Genomic DNA, 24122 nt, shown 5'->3' on the forward strand with positions numbered 1-24122 from the left:
CTGGTCCTTCAAGTATCTGTGCTTCAAAGACAACCATTAAATGTCAAAAAGGAGACTAACCAGTGGAGAATTCTTATTTCTATCTGTTTTCTTGCAGAGTTTACTCCTAAACTTGATTGCCTTAATAATATTTCCTCTTCTCACATTTGTTTAACCCCTTGCCAACTATCATTGTTCACTTTTGTCTTCCAAATTCTTTAGGGGTCCATGTGCAAGATGTTTGGTTGCTATATTTACATTTCCTACAGTCTTTTCCTGGATTGATGTTAAGGGTTCTGACCAGCATGTTGCATTTCCTTATTTGAGATTCTATGAAAACGTAAATGTAGTATCTTAATTTTATCTTCTGCCTTCTCTTTACTGTACTCTTTTAAAATTGCATAATATTATACTTTTCAAACATATATATCATTGTTTTTAATTTATAAGTATAGCACTCTTTTTTTATTGGTGCACCACAATTATACATGATACTGGGTTTTATTGTGCCAATATTCAAACAGGCACGTAATATAATTTGACCAATCTCATCTCCCAGTATCTTCCCTTTCCATTTCCTCCTTCCTCCCCCTGATCTATGTGCTCTACTATACTGGATCTACCTTCTATTATTTTTGTTGTTACTATTATTTTTAGCGCATTATAATTATATATGCATATAATCAGAATACATGGACATAGCATAATATGGTAGATTTTGTTTTCCAACACTTCCCCATGTTCTCTCTTCATCACCCTTTCTCTGCTCTCCTGGTCTCCCTTGAATTTTCCAGAGATCCTATTTTTTTTTAACTCCCTTTCTTGTTTTTTTCTCTAGCTTCCACATAGGAGAGAAAATCTTTGACTCTCTGAGTCTATTTTTTTTTTTTCACTTAGCATGATGTTCTCCAGTTCCATCCATTTACCAGCAAATGACATAATTTCATTCTACTTTATGGCTGAATAAAACATCATCTCATCGGGTATATATGTCACATTTTCTTTATCCATATTTTCTTTATCGTGGTCTATTGATGAGCACCTATTTTGGGCCCATAACTTAGCTATTGTGAATTTTGCTGTTACGAACATTGGTATGCGAGTATCACTATTGTATGCTGATTTTGTTGTTTAGGATTAATACCAAGAGTGGGATCATAGGTTGGCTCTGTTCCTATGCTTCTGCGGAATCTCAAATTGGACCATAAATATTTTTTTTTCAGGAAAGGCAGTTTATAGATTTCTATGTTGGATATTTTTTTTTTCTCTTCAATAGTTCTGTCTTCTGCCAGTTTTCAACAAGGCGGGAAAATACAGACTGGACAGGATCAGTTGCTGTCTCCTGCTACCTTAATGTTTAAACCCATTAGTGTTAACCTGGGCCTAGTTTTCTAAATTTTCCTTCTAATAGCAGCTACAAAAGCAGCCCTAAGATTTCCCAATTGTTCCAAAGGACCATTGAAAAAAAAATCTCTATCAGCATAGTTGTGCCTTACATGTAGTAACTTAATGTAGGCCATGCATAAGGAAACTAGAGAAGCTACCCAGGTGTTATTCTTTGCATTTGGATGTTATTATCCAAATCCCCTCACTTATTTTTTTTTTCAACTGAGATAAATTTCTATCTTTCGATTTATTTCTAAATTTTCTTTCCCTCTTTAAATTGTGGCACGAATTCTCACTGGTTCTTGAAGAAGACTGTCGTCCATTTTCACTGTTCTGGTCATTGGATTTTTATATTTTTTATTCATTTTCCTTAGTGTCATTTTGATTCCATTACTATTGGGGGGAAAACCTTACCTAGTATTCCTATACCTTTTTTTTTGTAAAGAAATCTCATTTCCTTCACATTTTTATTATAATATTTTTCTGGTTGATAGGTCATATACCGCGACATCCATACATTAGATTTCCTACATCCTTACATATTTTCCTTCTCTTTTTCACCATGTACTTATTTTGTCTCATTAACAATGGATGTTTATTAGACTTTTGGCATGGTCTTTAAGAAAACAGATATTTGTTGGAGAACAATTTACATGGTATAATTATGAGACCACTCCTATCATCCTCCTCTCAGTCTCTGTCAGCCCACAGTAGAAGAAAAAGACCCAAGTAACAAACGACTAAAGCATTCATCCCTCGACTTTTATGAGGCTTCCCACAATTTATATGCATCTTTGTTTTCTTTTAAATCTCTACAGATTCAATATGTGAAACTCAGTATTTAAAACTATTCTTTTGGGTTGCTTTTAGAAGCCACACCTATTCATCTCAATCATATCAGTGCCTCATGTGTGGGCAAATGATGGACATACAAAAATCATAGCTGGATTCAGTTTAGTTGAACATCACATTTAAAATCTAGCAAAGCTACTGGCACATGAAAGAGCATGGTGGATGTTGTGGAGTGAATTAATGAAATGGCATTGAATTGAATGTTCTGAATTGGTGTCATCTGCTTATTTGTGTCCCCTATGGCCCCTTCTGATCCTATTTTTTACCTCAAGATATACATTTGTTCATGCTTTCTTTACCTTTTCTTAAATTCCTTTCTACTTTTCTCTAATAACATAGAAGTCTCCCTTTTGTTCTTACATTTTTTTAAAATTCCTTTTTTCTTTATTTCTTTTATCTTCCTAAAAAAATCTACATTCTATACAAATGAAATTTTATGTTGCACTACATAGCTGTAACCCTGGAATCTAGGAATCTAAACAAATGGACTGTCTCTTTATACTGCCTGGCACCCAGCTTTATTCATTCCCTTGATTTTTCTTCATATTTGGTAATATATCCCACCTCTTTGACATCTTAAAAGGGGAACAGAATTTCCCTCTTTCTAGGCATACCTCTTATATTGTTATTTTCTTTCTTCAGACAGAATTCATGTACTGCTGCCAGACATATTAATTATTTAGAATTTGATTTCACTTTTTTTTCTTCATATATTATGACATCATTTATCTTTTACAAAAGACCATCTTTCTGATTTTTTAAACTAATGTATGTTTATTGTAGAGGTTATAAAAATACAGAAAAGTCATATAGATTCAAATTCACATCACCTCTAGATGGCAAAGAACTTTTTTCCTCTGTATGTATGCATATTCATTGAGAACATTAATATAATACTGTATCATAATATTTTGTTGTTATTGGCTTTTATCCTTTTTTTTTTAATATACGATGGACTATCACTGAGCTACCTCACAGAGAAGTACCTAGTGCCTACTGAACTCTGTGATTTTTAAGCAGGATCCCATTATGTTGGCAATGCTAGTCTCATACTTCCAATCCTCCTGCCTCAGCCTCGTGAGTAGCTAGGATTACAGCTGTGCACCACAGTGCCTGGCTATTACTTTGTTTTTGTAATTTTACCTAAAATATCATAAACACTTTAATATCTCTAAATATCCTTCAAATTTGATTTTTTTAAATCATAGTAAACTGTGTATTTCACAGATCCCTATTTGAAGACTTGAGACATTTTATCTGTGTTTAATTTTTCAATGTTACAAATTATGAATGATTAACATTTTTGTATATATTGTGTCATCTCTGTTTACTTTCTTACATTGAACTCCTATGACTTGAACTACTAAATTAAAATTTATGTAAGTGTCGTTATGGGTCTTGATGTGTATAGCCTAAATGTCCCCTCACAATATAATTCCATTCTTCTTGTACACATACTTCTGACACCCCAACTTAGGGTTAAGACAAAATAGGCAGGCATTACTGCAGACCTGTTGTCAAATAGTAGGCATGATGCACCAACAGTTTACCTTCCATTAATTTGTTCTTGAAATCCTCTCATTTCACTTTTTTTTTTTTTTTTTGGTTACTTTACTCCTTGATCTGTTTCTCGGATAATTTGTCATCATTTCACTGGTCAGTGCAGTGTAAGAACCTCTCTGTGTGCTGAAGCCTTGTTAGGGGACCAGGGATACTGAGGTGGTTGCCATGTTCTCTCCCTTAATGGCTACACTTAGTGTCTGATCAGAAGCAGGTACCTTAACAATGTATTGTGGCTCATATTTCTTTGGGGAATAAATATTTCAAAAATTTTCCTAAATCTATATTCATGGTTACTGTCTCCACAAATATTTCATTTCTCCACCATACAATTTATATGCTTAAAAATAAAAGCCTTTCTTTTTTATGGGTTTTTTCTTATTCCTTACCAATATCATGAGTCCCAAACATCCCATTAATGAGAAATGGATTTTATATGCAGTGTTTTTCTTTATTTCACATACTCTTTATCTTTATTTTACAATACCATATCTTATTACATATGTAACATGTATATGTGTGTATGTGTGTGTCATGTAGAAACACATGACAATTTAATGGCAAATATTTCTGGGGAATGGTAATTAAATTATGAATTTTATTAATTTGTGTTAATCTTTGTTTATGTTTTCCAATTTTGTACAGTAGTCATACATATGCTCTGTAATCGGGTAAAAAAAAATATTTGCAAATCACTATTTTATTCAACTGTAACTTTTTGACATATTGAGTGCCTATTAACCTTCCCTATACTCAAATAAGTATGTTTTAGAGGTACTTGTGATGTTTATTTAGTGTCTGATTTTTTTCATCTAAAACATTTTTTTCAGTGTTCTCTATGGAAATAAAATCACAGAACTCCCCAAAAGTTTATTTGAAGGACTATTTTCCTTACAGTTACTGTAAGTATTTGATTGTTTTAGATCTATTGAACCAAATATTACAATTTGTTAGTTTACCATGTGTTTTCATGGAGACTACAGAAAGATTTGACCCACAATGCTGTACTTAATGACATGGAAAACAGTCTCATAGCTCTAACACTGATGATGGTTGTTTACTGGAAAACATAGTTCTTTGGAATGGTCCCCAAACATTTCTCTCTACAAGGTCATGAATGTATGCATCTTGGTTCTTCTCTTTTATAGTGTTTGTATAAACCCTCTGCTTGTAAAATATCTATTTTGATATAACCAGTAGTAGAAAAAAGGAGATATATTAATAGTCTTGTCAACCTTTGTCCAAAGAATCTACAGGAGCAAGAGGGCTAGAATAACTTCTCCAAATACCAGGGTGTTTTGCAGTGAGTCATAACATAGCAGTAGTCCTCAAACTAATCTGTACTGAATTTTTCATAAGTCCCCAATAGTATTCTTAAATACCACATTTCTTACTGGATAACTGCCATCCATTTGTCTTAAATAAATAATTCACTATATGTATTTATAAGAACCATATTTGACCCCATGTACTGTCTGACCATATAAAAAAGTAAAATAAGAAAAAAAAAATATGAAAAGAGTGTTGGGTCATCAAATTCTGTTGGAAACATTAAACACCTATAGAGTAACTCACTTGTAGAAGACTCTTACCTGGAGACTTTTCATACAAATATAAGAAGATATAAATTTTTTCTCACCTGGTTCATAGTCAGTCTCCCTTAAAACTCTTAAGTTTAGAATTTATTTTCTCTCTGGTGAGTGTCATTTGTTGGCAATAATTTAGTAAACATTATTTCTAATTGTATAGTCTTCCTAAATGTAGATTTTATTCCTAATTTGATAAGCATATGCACATAATTATATCCTATCACTCATATCTTAGACTTTTCTCATCATTCTGCAGAGTTGTATATCACAACTCAGTCTCTGTGTGTGTCACACACACACACACACACACACACACACACACACACAGAGCCAATGTTACTTAGACCATATTTAATCTTAACTGTTTAGTTTAATTAATAAACTATTTAGTAAACATAGTTTATTAAACTATGTTTAATAGTTAAGTCACTTCACCCCCAATTCTCACCTTCTTTCTCTTACAGTAAATCAGTGAGTAATGATAAATGTGACCTGACGACTTTGTTTGGGTTTTTATTTTCTTTTTTGAAACATTTATTTTTTTGCAGTAGATTTATCAAGTATTGCTTCTGATTTGATAGAATAATTATATTCCCACTATAAATATTTTACACATTTGTATAGTATGATATTGTAGCCAAATATCATCTACTAGGTACCTCTCTGTTATTCTGCATTTTTCTGGAGTGTTCTCTGTTACTGCTTTCAACTGCTCTTCTTATCATTGCCCTATATGCCTCCCACTCTTGAAATGCTACCTTCTTTTTCTTTCCAAACATACTTGCTGATAGATAATGTAACAAATATGTTAATAAAACATGGGTGTCTCTATATAACCTGACTTGTAAAGCTACCTTTACAATGTGGCATCTCTAGATTAAGACACATTCTCTTAAATTGCTAGTATCAAAAAAGATGGCATGATTGTCTCTTTGCAAGTAACTGAGAACTTGATGAAGTTGAGTGTTTTAGTTTTCAACAGATGAGATTTAAGGAAGAAGAGGCAAGTAAATGAAAGAAAATTGTTATTCAATATTATTTTCCTATTCCTTGGGCCATATTGATTTAAAAATGAGTACAAATTGCCCATAAGAACATCTTCTTTCAGATTCTCCATGCTCCCCACTATTTTCTTGTCTTTAAAGTTTTTAACTCTATAATTCAGTTAGCTTGTGAATTGAGCAATATTTTCAGCATTATATCATGGACTGGAGTGGAGAGCTGTGGGATTCATCAAAACCTACCTCAAACCTTCCCTCCAAGGTTGTTAGCAAAGTACTAAATGTATCACAGGGAAGTCCAAAACCAGCTACTGATCAGGAATCAAAGAACAAACAGGATCACTGTGAGTCATAACCTTATATGTTCATGGAGTACCTAACAAAGCAACCAAGTAAAGTGGAAGTACCCTAAATTAACTGGGGGAAGAACAATCCAGAGACCAGGGAGTCTAGCTTGCAAAAAAAAAAAAAAAAAAAAAAAAAAAAAAAAGAAAAAGAAAGAAAGAAAAAAGAAAAGAAAGAAAGAAAGAAAACGGAAAGAGACCAGTGTTAACTGGACTGGAACATCTCAGAGGAGAGAATTGGGAAGTTGCACAATACCCAAGAGTGGGCTGCAGATGCTAGTGGCATTTGAAGGTTTAGTGAGGACTTAGAATTTTACTCTGAGCCAATAGGAAGATGTTTCATGGTTCCAAGAGAAGAGTGACATGATCTAAGCTATTTGAGAATGACCACTATATTAGCTGCTATTCTGAAATTAGACTGGACTATTTCACAGAGCAGCTCAGGGTTAATAATGTTTTAGCATATATTTATGGTGTCCTTGACACCTTTCTGTGTCTGTTGTTCTCTTTCTACATCATCCTTAGTTTTCCTTAATAAGTTTTGTTGAATGCATGCATAAGAATTCATGCATGTGTGAATTTTGCTGTCTCTACTACACTACACATCTCTAGCCTGTGATATCTAAACTGTTATTAAAGTTATAATGTTAGTTTTGAGGTTAAAAGTAATGACTGGGTTTTCTCAAGGACAGTCTCTTGCAGGTGAGTTAGTGAGATGCTACACTTTAATTCTGCAACTATTTGATCAAACAGATTATTGAATGCCAACAAGATAAACTGCCTTCGGGTAGATGCTTTTCAGGATCTCCACAACTTGAACCTTCTCTCCTTGTATGACAACAAGCTTCAGACCATCGCCAAGGGGACTTTCTCGCCTCTCCGGGCCATTCAAACTATGTATGTAGATATGATTTGCATCAAATTTGATGACTGTTGTTTTTACTCTCAATATGAGAGTGGAGTCCAATGGAAGTCATGTGTGAAAAACTCTTCTGTCTGTGTTCCTGAAAGGCATTTGGCCCAGAACCCCTTTATTTGTGACTGTCATCTCAAGTGGCTGGCGGATTATCTCCATACCAACCCGATTGAGACCAGTGGTGCCCGCTGTACCAGCCCCCGCCGCCTGGCAAACAAAAGGATTGGACAGATCAAAAGCAAGAAATTTCGTTGTTCAGGTAATTTCTTGACATTTCCAAAATGTGACCAAAAACAGTGGTTATGTGAGAACTACTGAAAGCAGTCACCGTTTGGCTGGTTCCCAAACATTGTAGATTCATATTTCATTAATTTGCCCAAGAAGATAAAGAACAAGAGAATTGTAGACACAATTCATAGAGTACAAATTCACTTTTTATATAACATTTTAAACACTATATCTAGTGGAAGAAATGGGCTATCGGCCAAGTTCAAATGATGCCTGGATATTTCATACTGTGTACTTGGGATTCAAACATAACAAGGGCCTTTTATCTAACTCGAAATGCCTTTAAAATATGTTAAGTGTTGTGTTTGTTGTACTGTTCTCTATTGACCAATTTCAAGTAATCAATCATGTTTTCATTTCTTCAGAAAATGAACTGAGATTTGGTGACATGATGTGCTGAGGCTCAGAAGCAGGGCCAAAAACCCTCCTGATCCCTCGCCTCTCACTCCTAACGCACTTGCTCATTTTGCATTTCCTTATTTTGAATAGAATTGTTAAGAGAGATTATTTTTTTTTCCAAAAGGCTGTTTTAACCTTTTGGGAATATTATATTTATCTACCAAAAGCTAAATATAAATGTATTGAATTGCTATTAAATGGAGTGATTGTTTCATTGCTTTGTTTCCTTTAATCTCATTTTATTTATATTCTGATGATAGAAGAAATTCTGTATGTTTTCAGTAGTATGCTGCTTAACTGTTCCAGGTGTATTCACATTCGGCAGTTAATTCATACTAAATGCTAATATCAAAATGAGGCTGGTTATTGTCTGTAATTACAGATACACTTATTATTCACTGTGCATTACTGTACTCTGGCCTCTGCTGTGAATATACATTTTTATTTAGTAATCTATAGTAACATGAATCCATTCTTAATCTAATATAACTCGTATCTCTGCTTGCTGACATTCAGGTGCATCTTCTATTTTTTTTCTCTTTTTTTATTTAGCTAAAGAACAGTATTTCATTCCAGGTAGGTTTTGCTCGGTGGTAGGACTAACCGCAGACACCCTTTCCTCGCTTTATAAAATATCTTCTAAAACTTTGATATGCATGCTTTTGAAACTACAGTGAATACTCTATAGGTAGATTGACTTATGCATAGATCACTTGTAGCTGTTTCCTGAAAACCTGACCTTTGCATGCAGCTTCTGATGTTAAACATATTTATTATTAAACTCCCACCTTTTTTTCCTCTCCCTTTCACTTTGGCACATTATCTACAGTTTCTCACAGTAGCTAAAATGTTTGAACCTATGGCTTTCTACTTAAATCATTTTTTCTCCTTACATTGTATACCTGATCTTTCAGCCTGTTTTTAAAATATAGCTTACTGAGCTAGTTTTAAAGACAGAGGCCTTCTGTTGTCAAAGAGCTATTTCTACATGAAATCAGTTAGAGACATGCAGTACTGCATTTTCAATAGAAGTCTTACTTTTTAAAAAACTTTTTATGTAAAAAAGAATAATTCTTTTCCTACTTTTGCTTCACTTTTTATATGAAAATAGCAGCCACATGCTGATTTATGTGACTCATTCCTTATTAGTTTGTGACTACAATCTTGCAAATCTGGACTTACAATGTAACTCCATAAAAGATTATTGATGTCCATTATGAAAACATTAGAAGTTCATGGGCACTGAATGCCTTGAATAATTTAGGTAGATGGAAAAAGTGTTTCTAAGAAAAGTAATTGCAATGTGTTATCACTTCAATCTTAACATTCCCAAGACTGATGATTCTAGAGCTAGCTCTTTAGACTATGTTCCTTTACTTATTTTTTTCCTTGCCTGCCAATTGTGTAAAATGCCTCTTGACTTGTTTGTTTTAAAGTATTATTTTTAAAAATATATATTAAGCATTGATTGGCTACTTTCACCATCTTCTGGGTATATTCTAGACTATAATATGTCTGGGGAGCTATAAATAAAAAAAATATGTTTGCAGAGTCAGTTCTCAAAACCATATTTACTTTCTTAAGAGGAGTTCTGGGTTAGATCTGTATGTTAAAGAAATATAGTTTTGCTATTATTGAATTATAATTTATATAATTTCATGCATTTAATATATTTAATTATATTACTAAATTCGAATGCCCAAATAATATTTTATACATTATATTTGGCTGTATCACAGTAAAATGTTGAAATGAATGGTTGATTGACCTTCACTGGCAAAAACATTATTATTTTGATCTAAGTATTAAGTGGAAAGTCATCTGATAGCTATTACTTAAATTTTAAAAAAAGCCACACTTTAAATCCCAGACCACCTATAGGATAATACTTGAATATGATTTAAATCCAAAAATTACAGCAGTTAATTCAATCGCTACTGAATTATTCAAATTCTATTTTAGTATATTTTATTAAAAACTTAGAAGTTAATATTTCCATTTCACCAAATGGAGACAAAGTCAGATTGTTTTCATAATTCTGATACAGTTTTTCCTCTTACTGGCAGAAAAGAATCAAGTAAGGTTTTAGAAAACATATTTTATATATGATATCACATCTTAACTTTCAATTTCTGATAATTAAATTTATATTAATTAAACTAAGAATTATAGATGCCAGGACTCAAAAGGATTCTTTACACTTTTTTTTCTAAAATCTTAATTAGAATTTGAGTCTACTTAACAAATGACCATAAAGCAAATATTATTGCCATGGCTACAGATTATTTGAAGTGCATTCAGTCAATCTGTCAGTTAGACTCTGTTACCAGTATATGCTTATTTCACTTTGGACTTAAGTCAAAGGCACAATAAAATAGATCCTCAGTAAATACTATGGCATTCATTGCCAGAGGTAATATAACTATCATATTGGCATTGCACACTTGCAATGAGATTCTGATTCCATTTCTGCTAAGTGAACATTATTTACAAGTTGGAAAGGTCATTAAAAAGCATGTTACCTACAACCTAAAGATTAATCCAAATGTTCTAATGATAGTCCTTGAGGATCTCTGTGATTAATTTCTCATTCACTTTTATATGCTTACTTGCCTGCTGCCATTCTATATAGCATCCTCCATATCACAGTGATAACTCAAAACAATGTCTCTCACAGAGAGTTCATCCTTTAAAGGAATCGACAAGAACTTAATTTGTACTGTGCAACCTTTATGCCATTGCTTTTTCTGTAAAGTCATCATGCTTCAAAAAAATATATTATTACTTTTACAAAGCATGACAAATCCCATCACACCATGCTATTCCCCTATAGTTGCTATGGTAAAGAAAGGACACAGAGAGCATAGTTGGATGTATATATGTCTGTTAACCTTAATTGGGATTACTCTGTCTTTCTTTCCTTCTTGGTGATCTTTACTTTTACAGGAATTCACCATTGGGGCTGTAAGTAAAAGTGTCTGATCTGAAACATAATGTCCTCCCTTTTCAATCCTGATGTATCTTCTTCTAGTCTCGGTCTTTTGCGCCTATTTTTTTTTTTTTTTCAAGAAGAAACCACAGATCTTTTGAGCTTCTCTGTTGTCCTTGTAGCTCACGTTCAACTTCTTCCTGGACCTTGTTCCCGAAAGCTGTGGTTTCCATTCTGCAGTTCTGAGGAACGGTGGAGGCATCTTTCAGTATAGCCCCTTCTTTGTGTTTCCAGGAAAGCTTCGGTAGTAATACTCTTACTATGGTCATAAACATTCTGCGGGAAGAATGCATGTCATGTAAACAGTATTACACTTGCAGAACGCCTGTAGCTTTTCTCCTGCTCCCTTCATCTTTCCTCCTGGTCTTACCTGTGGCCTAGTGGTTGGTGTAGTGATAATGTAGCGAGATTTTCTGTTGTGCTTGATCTAACCATGTGGTTGCGAGGTATGAGTAAAACATGGTTCCGTCAAGCACCATGGAACGTCACGCAGCTTTCTACAGCATGACAAGCTGCTGAGGCTCAAGTCAGGATTTACTTGTCTCTTTTTATAAACTCATCAAAAAAGAAAAAAAAGAAAGAAAAAAAGAGGGCTTTTTAGGCTTTTCTGAAGATTATGTGAGAGGGAGAGAATAATACAAGTCCACAGAAATTTTAAGACCTGAGTATATCCATTTGCCTTGAAAGCCCTAATTTACAATGGCATACAGGAGTATGTTTATTACCAGATACATTTTTAATTCTTGAAGCAGGAAAAAGAAAAACTTTTTTTTTTTTAAACAATTAACAGCCATCGTGTGATTAGCTGTGAAATAGGCTAGAATGGCTCAGTGGATCAGCAGAAAGTACAGCTGTGAAAAGCTCAACTTTATTAATGTTTTCCTGTCATGTGAATCTGGTCACTCTTTTTTCCAGAAAATTCCAAGCCTTTCTTTTAACCCTCTCCTGACATCCATTCACCAAAATTCCCTAAGTTGTCTCCCTGCTGCATAATCTATAGTTATCTTACTTTTTTCTTCCTACAAATGAATCAATGTTCTAACATTTGCACTCAGTGTTTCTTTCTTTGGCTTGAATCCTCAATAGGTACGGAAGATTATCGATCAAAATTAAGCGGAGACTGCTTTGCAGACTTGGCTTGCCCTGAAAAGTGCCGCTGTGAAGGGACCACAGTAGATTGCTCCAATCAAAAACTCACCAAAATCCCGGACCACATTCCCCAGTACACTGCAGAGCTGTAAGTTCATCCTCCCAAAAATCCTGGTTGGGAGGGAGGGACTAAAAGCATCCAGAGCAAGAAAAAAAATTAATACCTTTATTTTATTTATTTATTTTTATGGGGTGCTGAGGATGGAACCCTGTGCTTCACACTTGCTAGGCAAGGGCTCTACCACAGAGCCACACCCCCAGCCAGAGCATAGCAATTTTTGTCTTGACATTTTTAATCTCAATAATTACATTAATTTTAGTGGATACACATTACATTGATCTACCTCTTCTTTGCAGAAGCTTAGTTCATCTCTCTAGCTAAAAACACAGTTAAAAATTAACTTCTCTCTCAGAATTCAGTGAGCAATTAATACTACTACTAATAATAATAGTGATTATTTGATTCCTATTTGTTATTATAAACCCATTTCTAAGAACTTAGTACATTCTTGACATACAGCAACTAAATAAAGTAGATTGAGAGTCTCCATTCAAGATCTCAGTTAATTGTGAATCAAATCAGGGAATGTTTTTATATCTATTTTTCTACTTTATTGACTCACAGATGCAAGGATTCAGTGATTGGCAAGTATTAAAGCACAAATGATAGTATTTTCTGGAAAATGGAGGACAGAAAATAGAAAGTTGAGAAGGCAGAGTGTAAGCAGATTTTGTTTTACAAGTCTAACGTAAGACCTAGCAAGTACACAGGGTCAAATTGGTGTGTAGAATCATTTGCAGATCCTGTGCCCATGTATGGTTTATCTTACAGACTTTATTTATAAAAGTAAGACCTTTAGTGTTAGTGTTCTAAACATTAAAAAAAAAAGAACACTAGTGAAATCTCATCATCTTCTGAACATCTTAGCAACACGAATGTCCGGCACCATCTGGTATCTGTCATTGACTGCTTTGCAGACTTGGTTGTTTCTCTCTGTGTGTATTCCTTCTGTCTTCAACAAGATTATAGCTCCTGGCTGACAGGGATTGTGTGTGTTATAGTTTATCTCCCACTGTGCCTATACACATGCTTGTTACTTAATGAATTTTAAGCAATTTGAATAATTAAAAATAAAGTAACGACTTTCAAAGAGTTGACAGAAACAAACTCCTTTGTGATTATCATGATATTTTTAGCACTTGTTTGTTCATGACAACATTTAATACCTCCAAGACTTTGAGAAATGTATAAGGACTATGCAGCAAAAGCCCTGAACTCTATTTCCTTAGCCACATAGGGATTATACTTATTTCCAAGAGCAGTATACACAATAGGTATTTTGCCAAACAAGAATTGTAATAGAAACTAGCCCGTAATGTAGGCTTTAGCAAAAGTTTCTCTGTGCATTTTAAAATCTGGTAATTTAAAAAATTATGCACATAAATTTATTACTAGGAAGAAAACACTTGCAAACCATGCATCTGATGAGGGATTTATATCTAGAATATATGAAGAACTCTTAAAATTGAGCAATTTAAAAAATTATATTACCTAATTAAAATATGATCACAATCACCTGCATGGATCTTTCTCTAAAGAAGTTATGCAAATGGCCAATAAGCACATGAGAAAATGTTCCACATAATAAGTCATCAGAGAAATGTCAATTAAAACCACAGTGAGATACCAATTCACACTCATTGGAATGCTTATAAAACAAACAATTAGAAGGATAATAGTAGGTCAGGGAAATTGAATCCTCATACATTGGTTGCACACCCCTTTGGAAAACAGTTTATCTGACCTTCCAAATGTTAAATATATTTACCATCTGATCCAACAATTTTATCCTACATATTCAAAAGAATTGAAAAGATATTCATATAAAACCATTATGTCAGGCTTCATATTAGCATTTTTCATAATAGCCAAAAAGTGGAATATAACAGATGTCCAACAACTGATAAATACATAAATGAAGTATGTCTGTTTTAGTTGGCTTTTACTATGATGTGACTTAAAGGCCTGACAAGAACAATTTTAGAAGAGAAAATGTTTGTTTGAGGGCTCACAGTTTCAGAGGTTTCAGACCATAATCACTTGCTGGCTCCATTCCTGAGGGCTCCACATGATGCAGAATATCATGACAGAAGAGTGTGGCAGAGAGAAGTAGCTCACATGATGGTCAATGATCAGGAAGCAGAGAAAGATCAACTTGCCATATACAAAATACATACCCCAAAGGCATGTCCTCAATGACCCACCTCCTCCAGCCACACCTTACCTTCAGTTACCACTCAGTTAAGGAGGGGATTAATTCACTGATTAGGTTAAGGCTCTCTTAACCCAATAATTTCTCCTCTAAACCTTTGTGTATTGTCTCACAAATGAGCTTTTGGGAGACACCTCACATACAAACCATAACAACGTCCATGCAATTATTCAGTCATAAAAATGAAGTACTGATAATATATACTACAATATGAATGAAAGTATAATACATCATACGAAGCAAAAGAAGGTAAACACAAGAGGCCATATTTTGTATGAGTCCATTGATATGAAATATCCAAAATAAGAAAATCAATGGAAACAGGAAGTTAATTTTTGCCAAAACTAGGGGTTGGCAGGGTTGGGGTGGGTAAGATTTGGAGGGACTGGTAATGATTATGGTGTTTCTTTATGGGTTGCTGAAAATTTTCTGGAATTAGATGACAGAGATGGTTGATCAAACTAGTGAATACACTAAAAACCACTGAACTATGCACTTAGAAAAGGGTGAACTTTATGGGATGTAAATTGTATTACAATAAAGCTGCAAATAAAAAAAATATGGAGCAAGTGATTAGGGAAAAATGTCAAAAAATACAAAGGGAAGGGACAATCATGAAAAACAAGTTAAAAGTTTGTTCTAGAGGTTACTGAGAGGTGGTTTTGATTATTGGTTTTCCTTACTTTGCACTCCTTAACATGCTTTATTCCATAATTCAAATTCAGGTGAAATTTGGAAAAGAATATTACTACTTTTCACAAATCCTCTGTGTTATTTCTACTATATTTTATTTTAAAGTGATCATTAAATACTGTTTTTATTCAGTATGACTAATATTTAATCCCTTGCTAAATGTTGGTAACGAAACCTTCCTGTCTTTTTTCCCTAGCCGTCTTAATAATAATGAATTCACAGTATTGGAAGCCACAGGAATCTTTAAGAAACTTCCTCAGTTACGTAAAATGTAAGTCATTTGTTGGTCATGTTAAATTTCTCAGGTTTTTCCTTCTGTTTTCCCTTTCCTTTGAAGTTTTATCTGCATTTCTTTCAAAATTGGAAAATATAAAAAAAAAAAATCCAGGCAGATTTCCATATGTGAACTTCGGGTAATCTCTGAGAGGAATCTTGCCATGTGTCCAAACAATGCCAACCAAAGCCTTAGCATCTTACTGGAACACAAACAGCTGGTCTGTTATGTGGCCACAGCAGGAATCCAGCAATCTAAGCACATTAAAATGGGTTCAGTGATATTTTGTAACTTCCTTTACTGTTCCCCAAACCATGCTGTGACTTCTCTTTCTGCACATTCATGTCAACTCTTTGACTTTTTGCTTCATTAAACTTTCATTAGAAGATAGTGGAAATTAACGATTGGCAAACTGGCTTCATAGCTCATCTGTTACATGTCCACGGCTCATATTTTAAAATAAGTTGATAAACTCAGCAATTTCTACACATTGTGTATCCTACAATCCTGGGAAGGAGTGAGGAAAGGGAGGGAGGGACAGGACAGAGGCCCAACAGGTAAGGACAAGGAAGTACCCTCCACAGGAGTTGAGACCACTGCAGGAGAAGAGAAGTGTTCTTCCAGGACATCCTTGTGGTCACAGTGTCCCTGCCCATTCTCCCTGAGACTGCGAGTGCAGAGCTGACCGAGCCTCCTGCCCTGCACTTCACCTACGTGTTGTGCTGCCTCTCAATGTTCTGTTATTTTTTAATTGCCCTCTTTCTGACTGATATTAAATATACTTCTTGTTTATCTGTAAGATGACTTCAAGGCAGCAAGTATTTATAAAACAGGTACTGTGAGCAATGTTCTGGGAGAAAAACAAAGTTACAAAAAAATTATTTTGTTTCGGTGGGGTGGGGGTGGCCACTCCTATTCTTGGAGTGAACAGTGAGAAAGAAAAAGAGGCTATAGAAAGATGTTCCCTGAACTGGATGTGCTTGTTCTCTGGGCAAGCAGTGTAGTATCTGATTTCAAAAATAAACTGACAGTGCTTTTTGTTTCCACACATTATTGCATGTGAAGTTTAACTGGGAATATACCCATATCCAAGTACATTTCTGATACAAGGTAAATGCTAATAAGGTTTTTGCCTATCTTCCTTCTCTCTATTCAGTTGCTCTCTTTTAGCCACTAATTCACAAAACAATTTGAATCAGAGATATTTCTATGAAAAATTCCTTACTGAGCCTTGCAAAGGACATAGAGATCATATAACCCATTACCTAGCCTCAAGAATTTTGTTCTCTGGAGGATTTGGGGGGATCATTTTGACATGAATCAGGCTGATATTTTTTGCCATAGACATTCCGTCTTAGTGTCACTGTCCCTTTGGCTTCATGCATAAGGTAAGGGGTGGGTTTTCAGCACTCTGGCAGTACTGGGCGTTGGAAAAGCTTGGACATTGTTCAAGGCTTTGTTCAGTAGAAAAAAAATGGTCAAGCATGTGTCCTCTTTGTTAGAAAGAAATCATTTACTCTTGGTTTACACAATTTTTTTTTTAGCAACTTTAGCAACAATAAAATCACAGATATTGAGGAGGGAGCATTCGAAGGAGCATCTGGGGTAAATGAAATACTCCTCACCAGTAACCGTTTGGAGAGTGTTCGGCATAAGATGTTCAAGGGATTGGAAAGTCTCAAAACTTTGTAAGTAGTCTGATTCACCTTGTAGTTCTACTACCAGTGGATTGAAATCCATTGTTCGTCCTAATCCTGGGAGGGTAGAAGATGCCTACCCTCCCCCATCCACCCAGTCTCTGTTTCATCTCTCTCTCTTCCCCCCCTCTCTTACACACATACATACACACACACACACACACACACACACACACACACACACACACACACATCTACTGTTAAGGCAGACATTGCCCCTTATTCCAATATTCCTGTCCTTAATATGCTGTAGGTATGTTGTCAGGGGAAGCCTTCGTCTCCTTGTTGAAGTCATGTGTCTTTGCTTCAGTGCCTCTGCATATCTGGCTTACCTGTTCTGATTCAAAAATAATCATTCTCTTTCCTTGTCTTCAAATACCTTATATTCCTTCTTAGTCCAATGACTTGAAGTTTCAGTTCTCACTAACCCTTGCAACCATAGAATTGTAACAGCCTACCTGGAGACTACATGTGTCTGCCCCTGCAAGATTTTAGTGAAAGAGACAATTGGCTGGTGCTGGATCTATTACCATTTGGTGGCAAAGAAAAGGCACTAAGAGTTGTGTCTGTTTTCTCAAGGGCAAATAATTTGAGAGAAAGCAATCCTTTGTGTTTCCAAAAGTTGTTGGTCAGGGAGGATGGGAAGTGGGTTGAATAGTAAGTATAGAACTTTTATATTATTTGAATTTTCTACAGTGCATATCTGTTTTCATTGTCTTTCAAGTTATGTTGGACCAAAGTGGTGGCCTGAAAACTGGAAGAGAAACAAACCAAACTAAAACCTTTGGAGGTAATGAAGGCAACCATTTGTAACAAGAAGCTTTGGTGATTGTAGTGAAGAGAGGCCCAAACTTCACTGTTTCCCTTAATCCCTGAGATCCTTGTAAAACCAGGAGAGCTGGACCTGATCACCTAGGGACTCTATTGCAGCTCTTTATCAGAGGAAACAGAGAAGACCATTTCCCTAGCCAGTGGGATGTGTTTAGTAGCATCCCAAGTTCAAATGGGACCCTCCCCCCCAAAAAAAAGATCTCTGCACTAGAACAGATTTGTGCTTCTTGAACTTCTCAGGAATGTCCTGGAACTTGACCATCCAGCAGGACCAGCCTGTGATCTGCAGAGCTCTCCCATTGGCTTATTTAGAGTCCATCCATAATGACATGCAAATGTGCACTCAGATAGTGAGTATTTGGAAAAGACAGTGAAGAATGTATAGAAGAAGGGTAAAGAAGATATACCATAGGTAGTTGTGTCTAACCTTCCCCTAAACTGTTCCAGGTAGCTCAGCAGAACACAAATCCTGCAATAAGAAACAGCCTTCTTCTCAGATAGCAGTTAAGGAACTACCTCATTACTGGGATCTTCTCCTTGGCAGAGGAGGGCTGTGGAGAGAGAATGGGGAACAGGCCTTAACTCCCCCTGTTTTAGTCCACTCAGGCCACCACAACAGGATACCACACATTAGATGCCTTAAGGGGCAAAAATTTGTTTCTCATTCTTTTAGAGGCTTGAATTTCAAGATCAAGGTGTTTGAGAGTGTGAATTTCTGGTGAACCTCTTCCTTTGCGTGGAGGGGGCCATTCTTGCTATGCCTCAAATGGCCTTTCCTCTGTGCTCATGCAGAAGGAAACAGCACCCATGAACGTTCTGCTGTCTCTTCCTCTGTCCTTTCAGAACAGGGCCCTACAATCGTAACTGCACTTAATATTTTACTAACCTAAAGGCCCTCTCTTCTAATACAGTTGCATATGGGGCTAAGGGCTTCATAATATAAATTGAGGGGACAAAATTCAGTCCATAACACCTCTCAAAAAATGCTTATCAAGGTATTTCTTCCGTCTAGTGACATTCACAGGACTCTCCCTAAGAGGAGCTGTCTAAATTCACCTTTTTTCTTTCATTTTACTTCTATGGCTGTGTTTGTGCTTCTTATGTTTCAGTACCTGATTCAGGCACCCACTGACTCTTTCCTGAATCCACCTATGCTGCACAAAGTAAAGTAGAGTCATTTATCTGCAACAATCTATTCCTGCTTGTGGGCTTTTTCAGCTTAGAGCTCTAAAGATTTGACAACACATCCTAATTTATCCTAGACTTCCCAGCTCTTTAGGACTCGTTATACATGTACCTATTTCAGCAAATCTTTGAATTCCTTGATATTTTGGGCTAAATTTGGTGCACATGTGTGCTTACAGATTTTTCCAGCAACAGAGAGTAAAATTTTTTCCAACTTCTCCTCGGGTCCATGACTCTGAATAAGACTAAGACCAAGTGCTTTCTCTTATATGACAAGGAAAAGTGCTGCTGGGGATACTTTTCCATTGTGCATTTGTTTCTTAACTTAAGACAAGGCTTTGATGAGGAAGGCATCATCCTTTATTATAATCAGTGACATAGCAGAAGGCAAAGGTGTGTAATTCTTATTAATTAGAGGTTGATCTGGAATTTTAAGGCAACTCTTGGTTGTTCATTTGGTTTTGCCTCTCTTATTTTCTGAGGTCATCTAGTAGAGTGATTAACTTATGTTTAGAAAAATTAATGAATACATTGATTGCACAGGAATTCTGAATCTGATTTATAACAACTATGCATATTCAACCAGGATTTTTAGAAAACTTTAAAAAATATGTCTCCTTTTGAAGCCCCACAGATAAATAGTTTAATAAAGATTTCTGAAATAAGCTAGGTCTTTAGCAGTGATGAGGAAATGACAACAGTGTTAATCCTACTAATGAAAATACCTAAAAATAAATGGTCATAGTTTTTCCAGGGTAAACCTATTTAAACTTCATTGTGGACAACTGGGTCGTTACTCTTGCCTCATTTTTAGTTCTGAGCTTGAGACAATGAACACATATTCATAAATAAAACAGTCTGTGCAAGCATTATGGATACTCAGTGGTGTCTGGCTCCCCAGCCACTGTTTGACATTGACTCACTATCTGAGTCCCTGGATGCCCTCAGTTCCTCATCTGCAACGGCTATTGATTCTTTTCTCCCTCCTTTCTGCTCAACCTCAAATGTCATACTACCATGAATACACAAATCACAGTGCTTCAAGGACTCAGAGAGCTGTAGGTGAATTAGGACATTATGTAATCATGCAAAAATAATTATAGTATCAAAAAGAAAATGTTTCAACCCTCATCACGGAATAGTAAATCTGTACAAGCTCACCTGCCTTTTGCAAATGAATTTAATCATTGATGACTCTGAAAATTTTACTCTTGCTGGTTGTTCTCAGTGCATCACGATTTCTAATGGCAAGAGAACATTCAAAAAATACTAATGAATGCTACATATTTTTAAAGAGAGATTATTTTGATTCTCAATTAGGCAAAATTGATTGTCTGATGCTGTATCTCCATAACAATGTCCTCCTTTTTTCCCTCAGGATGTTGAGAAGTAATCGAATAAGCTGTGTGGGGAACGACAGTTTCATAGGACTCAGTTCTGTGCGTTTGCTTTCTTTATATGACAATCAGATTACTACGATTGCACCAGGGGCATTCGATACTCTCCATTCTTTATCTACTCTGTGAGTATGAAAAGAGCATCTTTATTTATGTGTTATCAACTCAGCATATTATATTTCTTACTTTTATTAATAGCATTTAGCATATTATTAAACATTTCATAAAAATGTGATCAAGGACTTAGATATTTAAAAAGGACACATTTGTTCATGTTAAATTTAATTTTTATAAATATTACATTAAATTAAAAACATATTCAATATTTTCTGTCCTTTTTTTAATAATGGGATCAATATGAAAATTAATTTCTAAACTTTAAAAATATTGCAACTTGACAACATTTGCAAATAAATGAAATTTTATATTTTTTCTCAGTGTTCTCATGTTGAAGTATTTTCACTCATTTTTCTCACATTGAAGTATTTTCAGTATACGTCTCATAAAAACAGAATTGATAGGCTATTGCCAACAAACTGTGCTCAAAAGAATCATTCATGATGACAAGAGATGCATTAAGATGACCAGACCAACAATAAAACCTGTTCACTAGAGGACATTTACTATAATATTAGGAAAATATTGAAGAAATAGGTTGAGTCTGTGCAAGAGTGTATTTTATGTAGCCAGTTTGAAAATAAAAAAAAATTTGTAGGTCTATACACAGAACTTGGAAAATGTCAAAAAAAAAAAAAAAACCTCCAAAGAATATATTTCAGGCCTTTGGTATATCAGTGTCTGAAAAACAGTGCTAGGAATTATGAATTATACCTGATGATTTCCTGGAAATGCTGTTCTCCAAATATGCTAACCTAACTCAATAGGAGGGGAATAAAGACAGAGGGCATGGGGAAGCAGGTTTAACATACCTCAAATCACTGAAGAAGTCATTTGAGGGAAACATCCATCCATCAATAAAGTACTTAATCCTTTTTCCACATAAAACTTGACATTTTACATGGAGTGACTAATTTGTGCATATTAAAGATGGCATGTTTATAAATAATGGGATTGTCAATAGGTTTGTGCTGAAGTGGTGAGATGCCAAACGTATTGAGATTTGTAGAAGTAAATTCATTTTTATAACTGGCATTTAATCAACTCAGCTGTCAGTTTAGATAGGAAACCTATTCTCTGGAGCAAATAAGAGATGGGAATCTTGAGATGACAAATTAATGAAATAGCTGTTGTCAGGTTAAACTCAATAATATAAGGTAATCAGCCTTCATCTTTATATTAAATTACTGCATTATCAGTGCAGGGAAGTTTGACAGTAAGTCAGATTTCTGACAAGTTTAAACTATTTCTAAATGAGATATCTATTAGGATCCACTGCATAAACTCCAAATTGCTGCCTTCACTCTCTTTTATACATGAAAATTATTTGAAGAATTCTCTTTTCTGCAAGTGTTGTTATTGTTTAAATTTTAGACATAAATATTTAAGAAAAAATATACATAGCATATGTCAAATGGTATTGTGAGTGAATGGGGGATGTGAAAACAAGACTAACAAGGAATTGTTCCAGCAGAAACCCGAAGGGAGATATGGCATGGGGTTTTGAGAAGACAATGAAATCCTAAATTAAACTTTGCATTTTTTGTATGGTGCTTAGAAACCTCTTGGCCAATCCTTTTAACTGTAACTGCTACCTGGCTTGGTTGGGAGAGTGGCTCAGGAAGAAAAGAATTGTAACTGGAAATCCTCGGTGCCAGAAACCATACTTCCTCAAAGAAATCCCCATTCAGGACGTGGCCATTCAGGACTTCACTTGTGATGATGGTAAGAGACTCTTGCCATCTTTGGTCCCAGGCATTCCCATGCCCATCCATGCACCAGTGCCTGAATGTGCAGCAGACCGTGGCTCTGCAACATGTGACGACTGTGCATCTTGCTTTGCTTGTTGTTTATTTTGTTTTGGCAGCAGAATACTTCTTTTCTCAGATTTGCCCTCTCACATCCGAGTTCTCTTGATGTGAGTTTCTGAGTGTTTTAGAAGATTTTCTACTTTCCAACTTGTGATTGATACTATTTATATAACTTCATTTTAACTTTTCTTTATTATCCTTGGCATCTCTTTTAGGAACTACCATTTTCAAATGAGAAAAGCAATTGACTTATAAAGTAGAAGTTCTCGTAAATCTGACAAAAGTAATAGTTTTCACTTTTAATGTTCTATCATTGCAGTTGATTCTTGTAATAGCACTTAAGGTAGGGAGAGCAGATTCTATTATTATTACCAGTGAACAGAGAACTAATTTGAGCTCTGTATTTCAAAGTGAGGAACCCGTGCAGTTTTTCCTTATCATTTTAAGTTAAGCTGCCCCTTTATGTCTCTTCACGAATGTCTATGTATAGTTTTTTTTTTCCATAACTCAGTCCATTTATATGCCCTAATTGTAAAAATAAAGTCCAAATAGCTGAACAAATATGGCTATATTAGTAATACAAATTGTGAGCTATTTTCTGAACTTCTGCCCTAGGCAATCTAAACACAATGGCATATAGAATGTGTGGTATCAATTTGTAAATAGTTATTGCTCTATGCATAAGTGATCATATGACTCCAGACCCTTGTGTTTGTCAATTGAATGGCATAAAAGCCCTTTTAGGCCTTCAGAACCACAAATCTGGCTCTTTCCTCTGTTCATTTAGGAAATGATGACAACAGCTGTTCCCCACTCTCTCGCTGTCCTACGGAATGTACTTGCTTGGATACAGTGGTCCGATGTAGCAACAAGGGCTTGAAGGTCTTGCCCAAAGGTATTCCAAGAGATGTCACAGAGTTGTAAGTAGCACCCATCTTTCCCTTTCCCTCACAATTAATGATTTACACACCAAGGAAAATGAAGATCAAACAAGAATCTTTAGAATCCTGTTTGCAAATTATATTCTAAAAATGGTTAATAATTATCATGCAAAACTGAAAACCTGTAATTGGGAATTGCTGGTTGGATGTGTTTTCCCTTTTCCACAGTAGAATTTCTCAGTGCCTTTATTATGCTGAGGTTCAGCATTAAGCTCCAAGTGAGAATGGTAAAATATTGGGTAACTCCCACATTTATCCAGCCCTATATCCTTTATACATTAAGCATTTTACAGGAGAAATGTTGCATTGAATGCACTTTTGGAAATGCTTAAAGTTAATTTATTTACAGTGTCTAGGATATTCCATATGGTTAATTCTTCTTCACCTGTATAACCCCTGCAACAGCATCTCACATGTAAGATAAATAATTATCTGAGAGGTAGCAGTAACA

At 35.1% G+C, this 24122-nt stretch overlaps 1 protein-coding gene across 2 annotated transcripts in view; it reads left to right on the plus strand.

The window, feature by feature from the left end:
* Positions 1 to 24122, plus strand: part of SLIT2 (slit guidance ligand 2) — a 329247-nt gene that overhangs the window by 244057 nt on the left and 61068 nt on the right. Inside the window, exons 12-21 of one of the 2 annotated variants that reach the window (XM_081304246.1) lie at positions 4608 to 4679; positions 7465 to 7608; positions 7723 to 7886; positions 8867 to 8890; positions 12390 to 12540; positions 15615 to 15689; positions 17237 to 17380; positions 20784 to 20927; positions 22478 to 22644; positions 23518 to 23650. In XM_081304246.1, coding sequence (XP_081160372.1) covers positions 4608 to 4679; positions 7465 to 7608; positions 7723 to 7886; positions 8867 to 8890; positions 12390 to 12540; positions 15615 to 15689; positions 17237 to 17380; positions 20784 to 20927; positions 22478 to 22644; positions 23518 to 23650 — 1218 coding nt within the window. The remainder of the gene's footprint in view (positions 1 to 4607; positions 4680 to 7464; positions 7609 to 7722; positions 7887 to 8866; positions 8891 to 12389; positions 12541 to 15614; positions 15690 to 17236; positions 17381 to 20783; positions 20928 to 22477; positions 22645 to 23517; positions 23651 to 24122) is intronic. The other variant, XM_081304247.1, reaches the window with a different exon arrangement.

This window comes from Spermophilus citellus (genome assembly GCF_964194105.1).
Source record: "Spermophilus citellus genome assembly, chromosome: 8".
NCBI classification, from domain to species: Eukaryota; Metazoa; Chordata; class Mammalia; order Rodentia; family Sciuridae; genus Spermophilus; species Spermophilus citellus.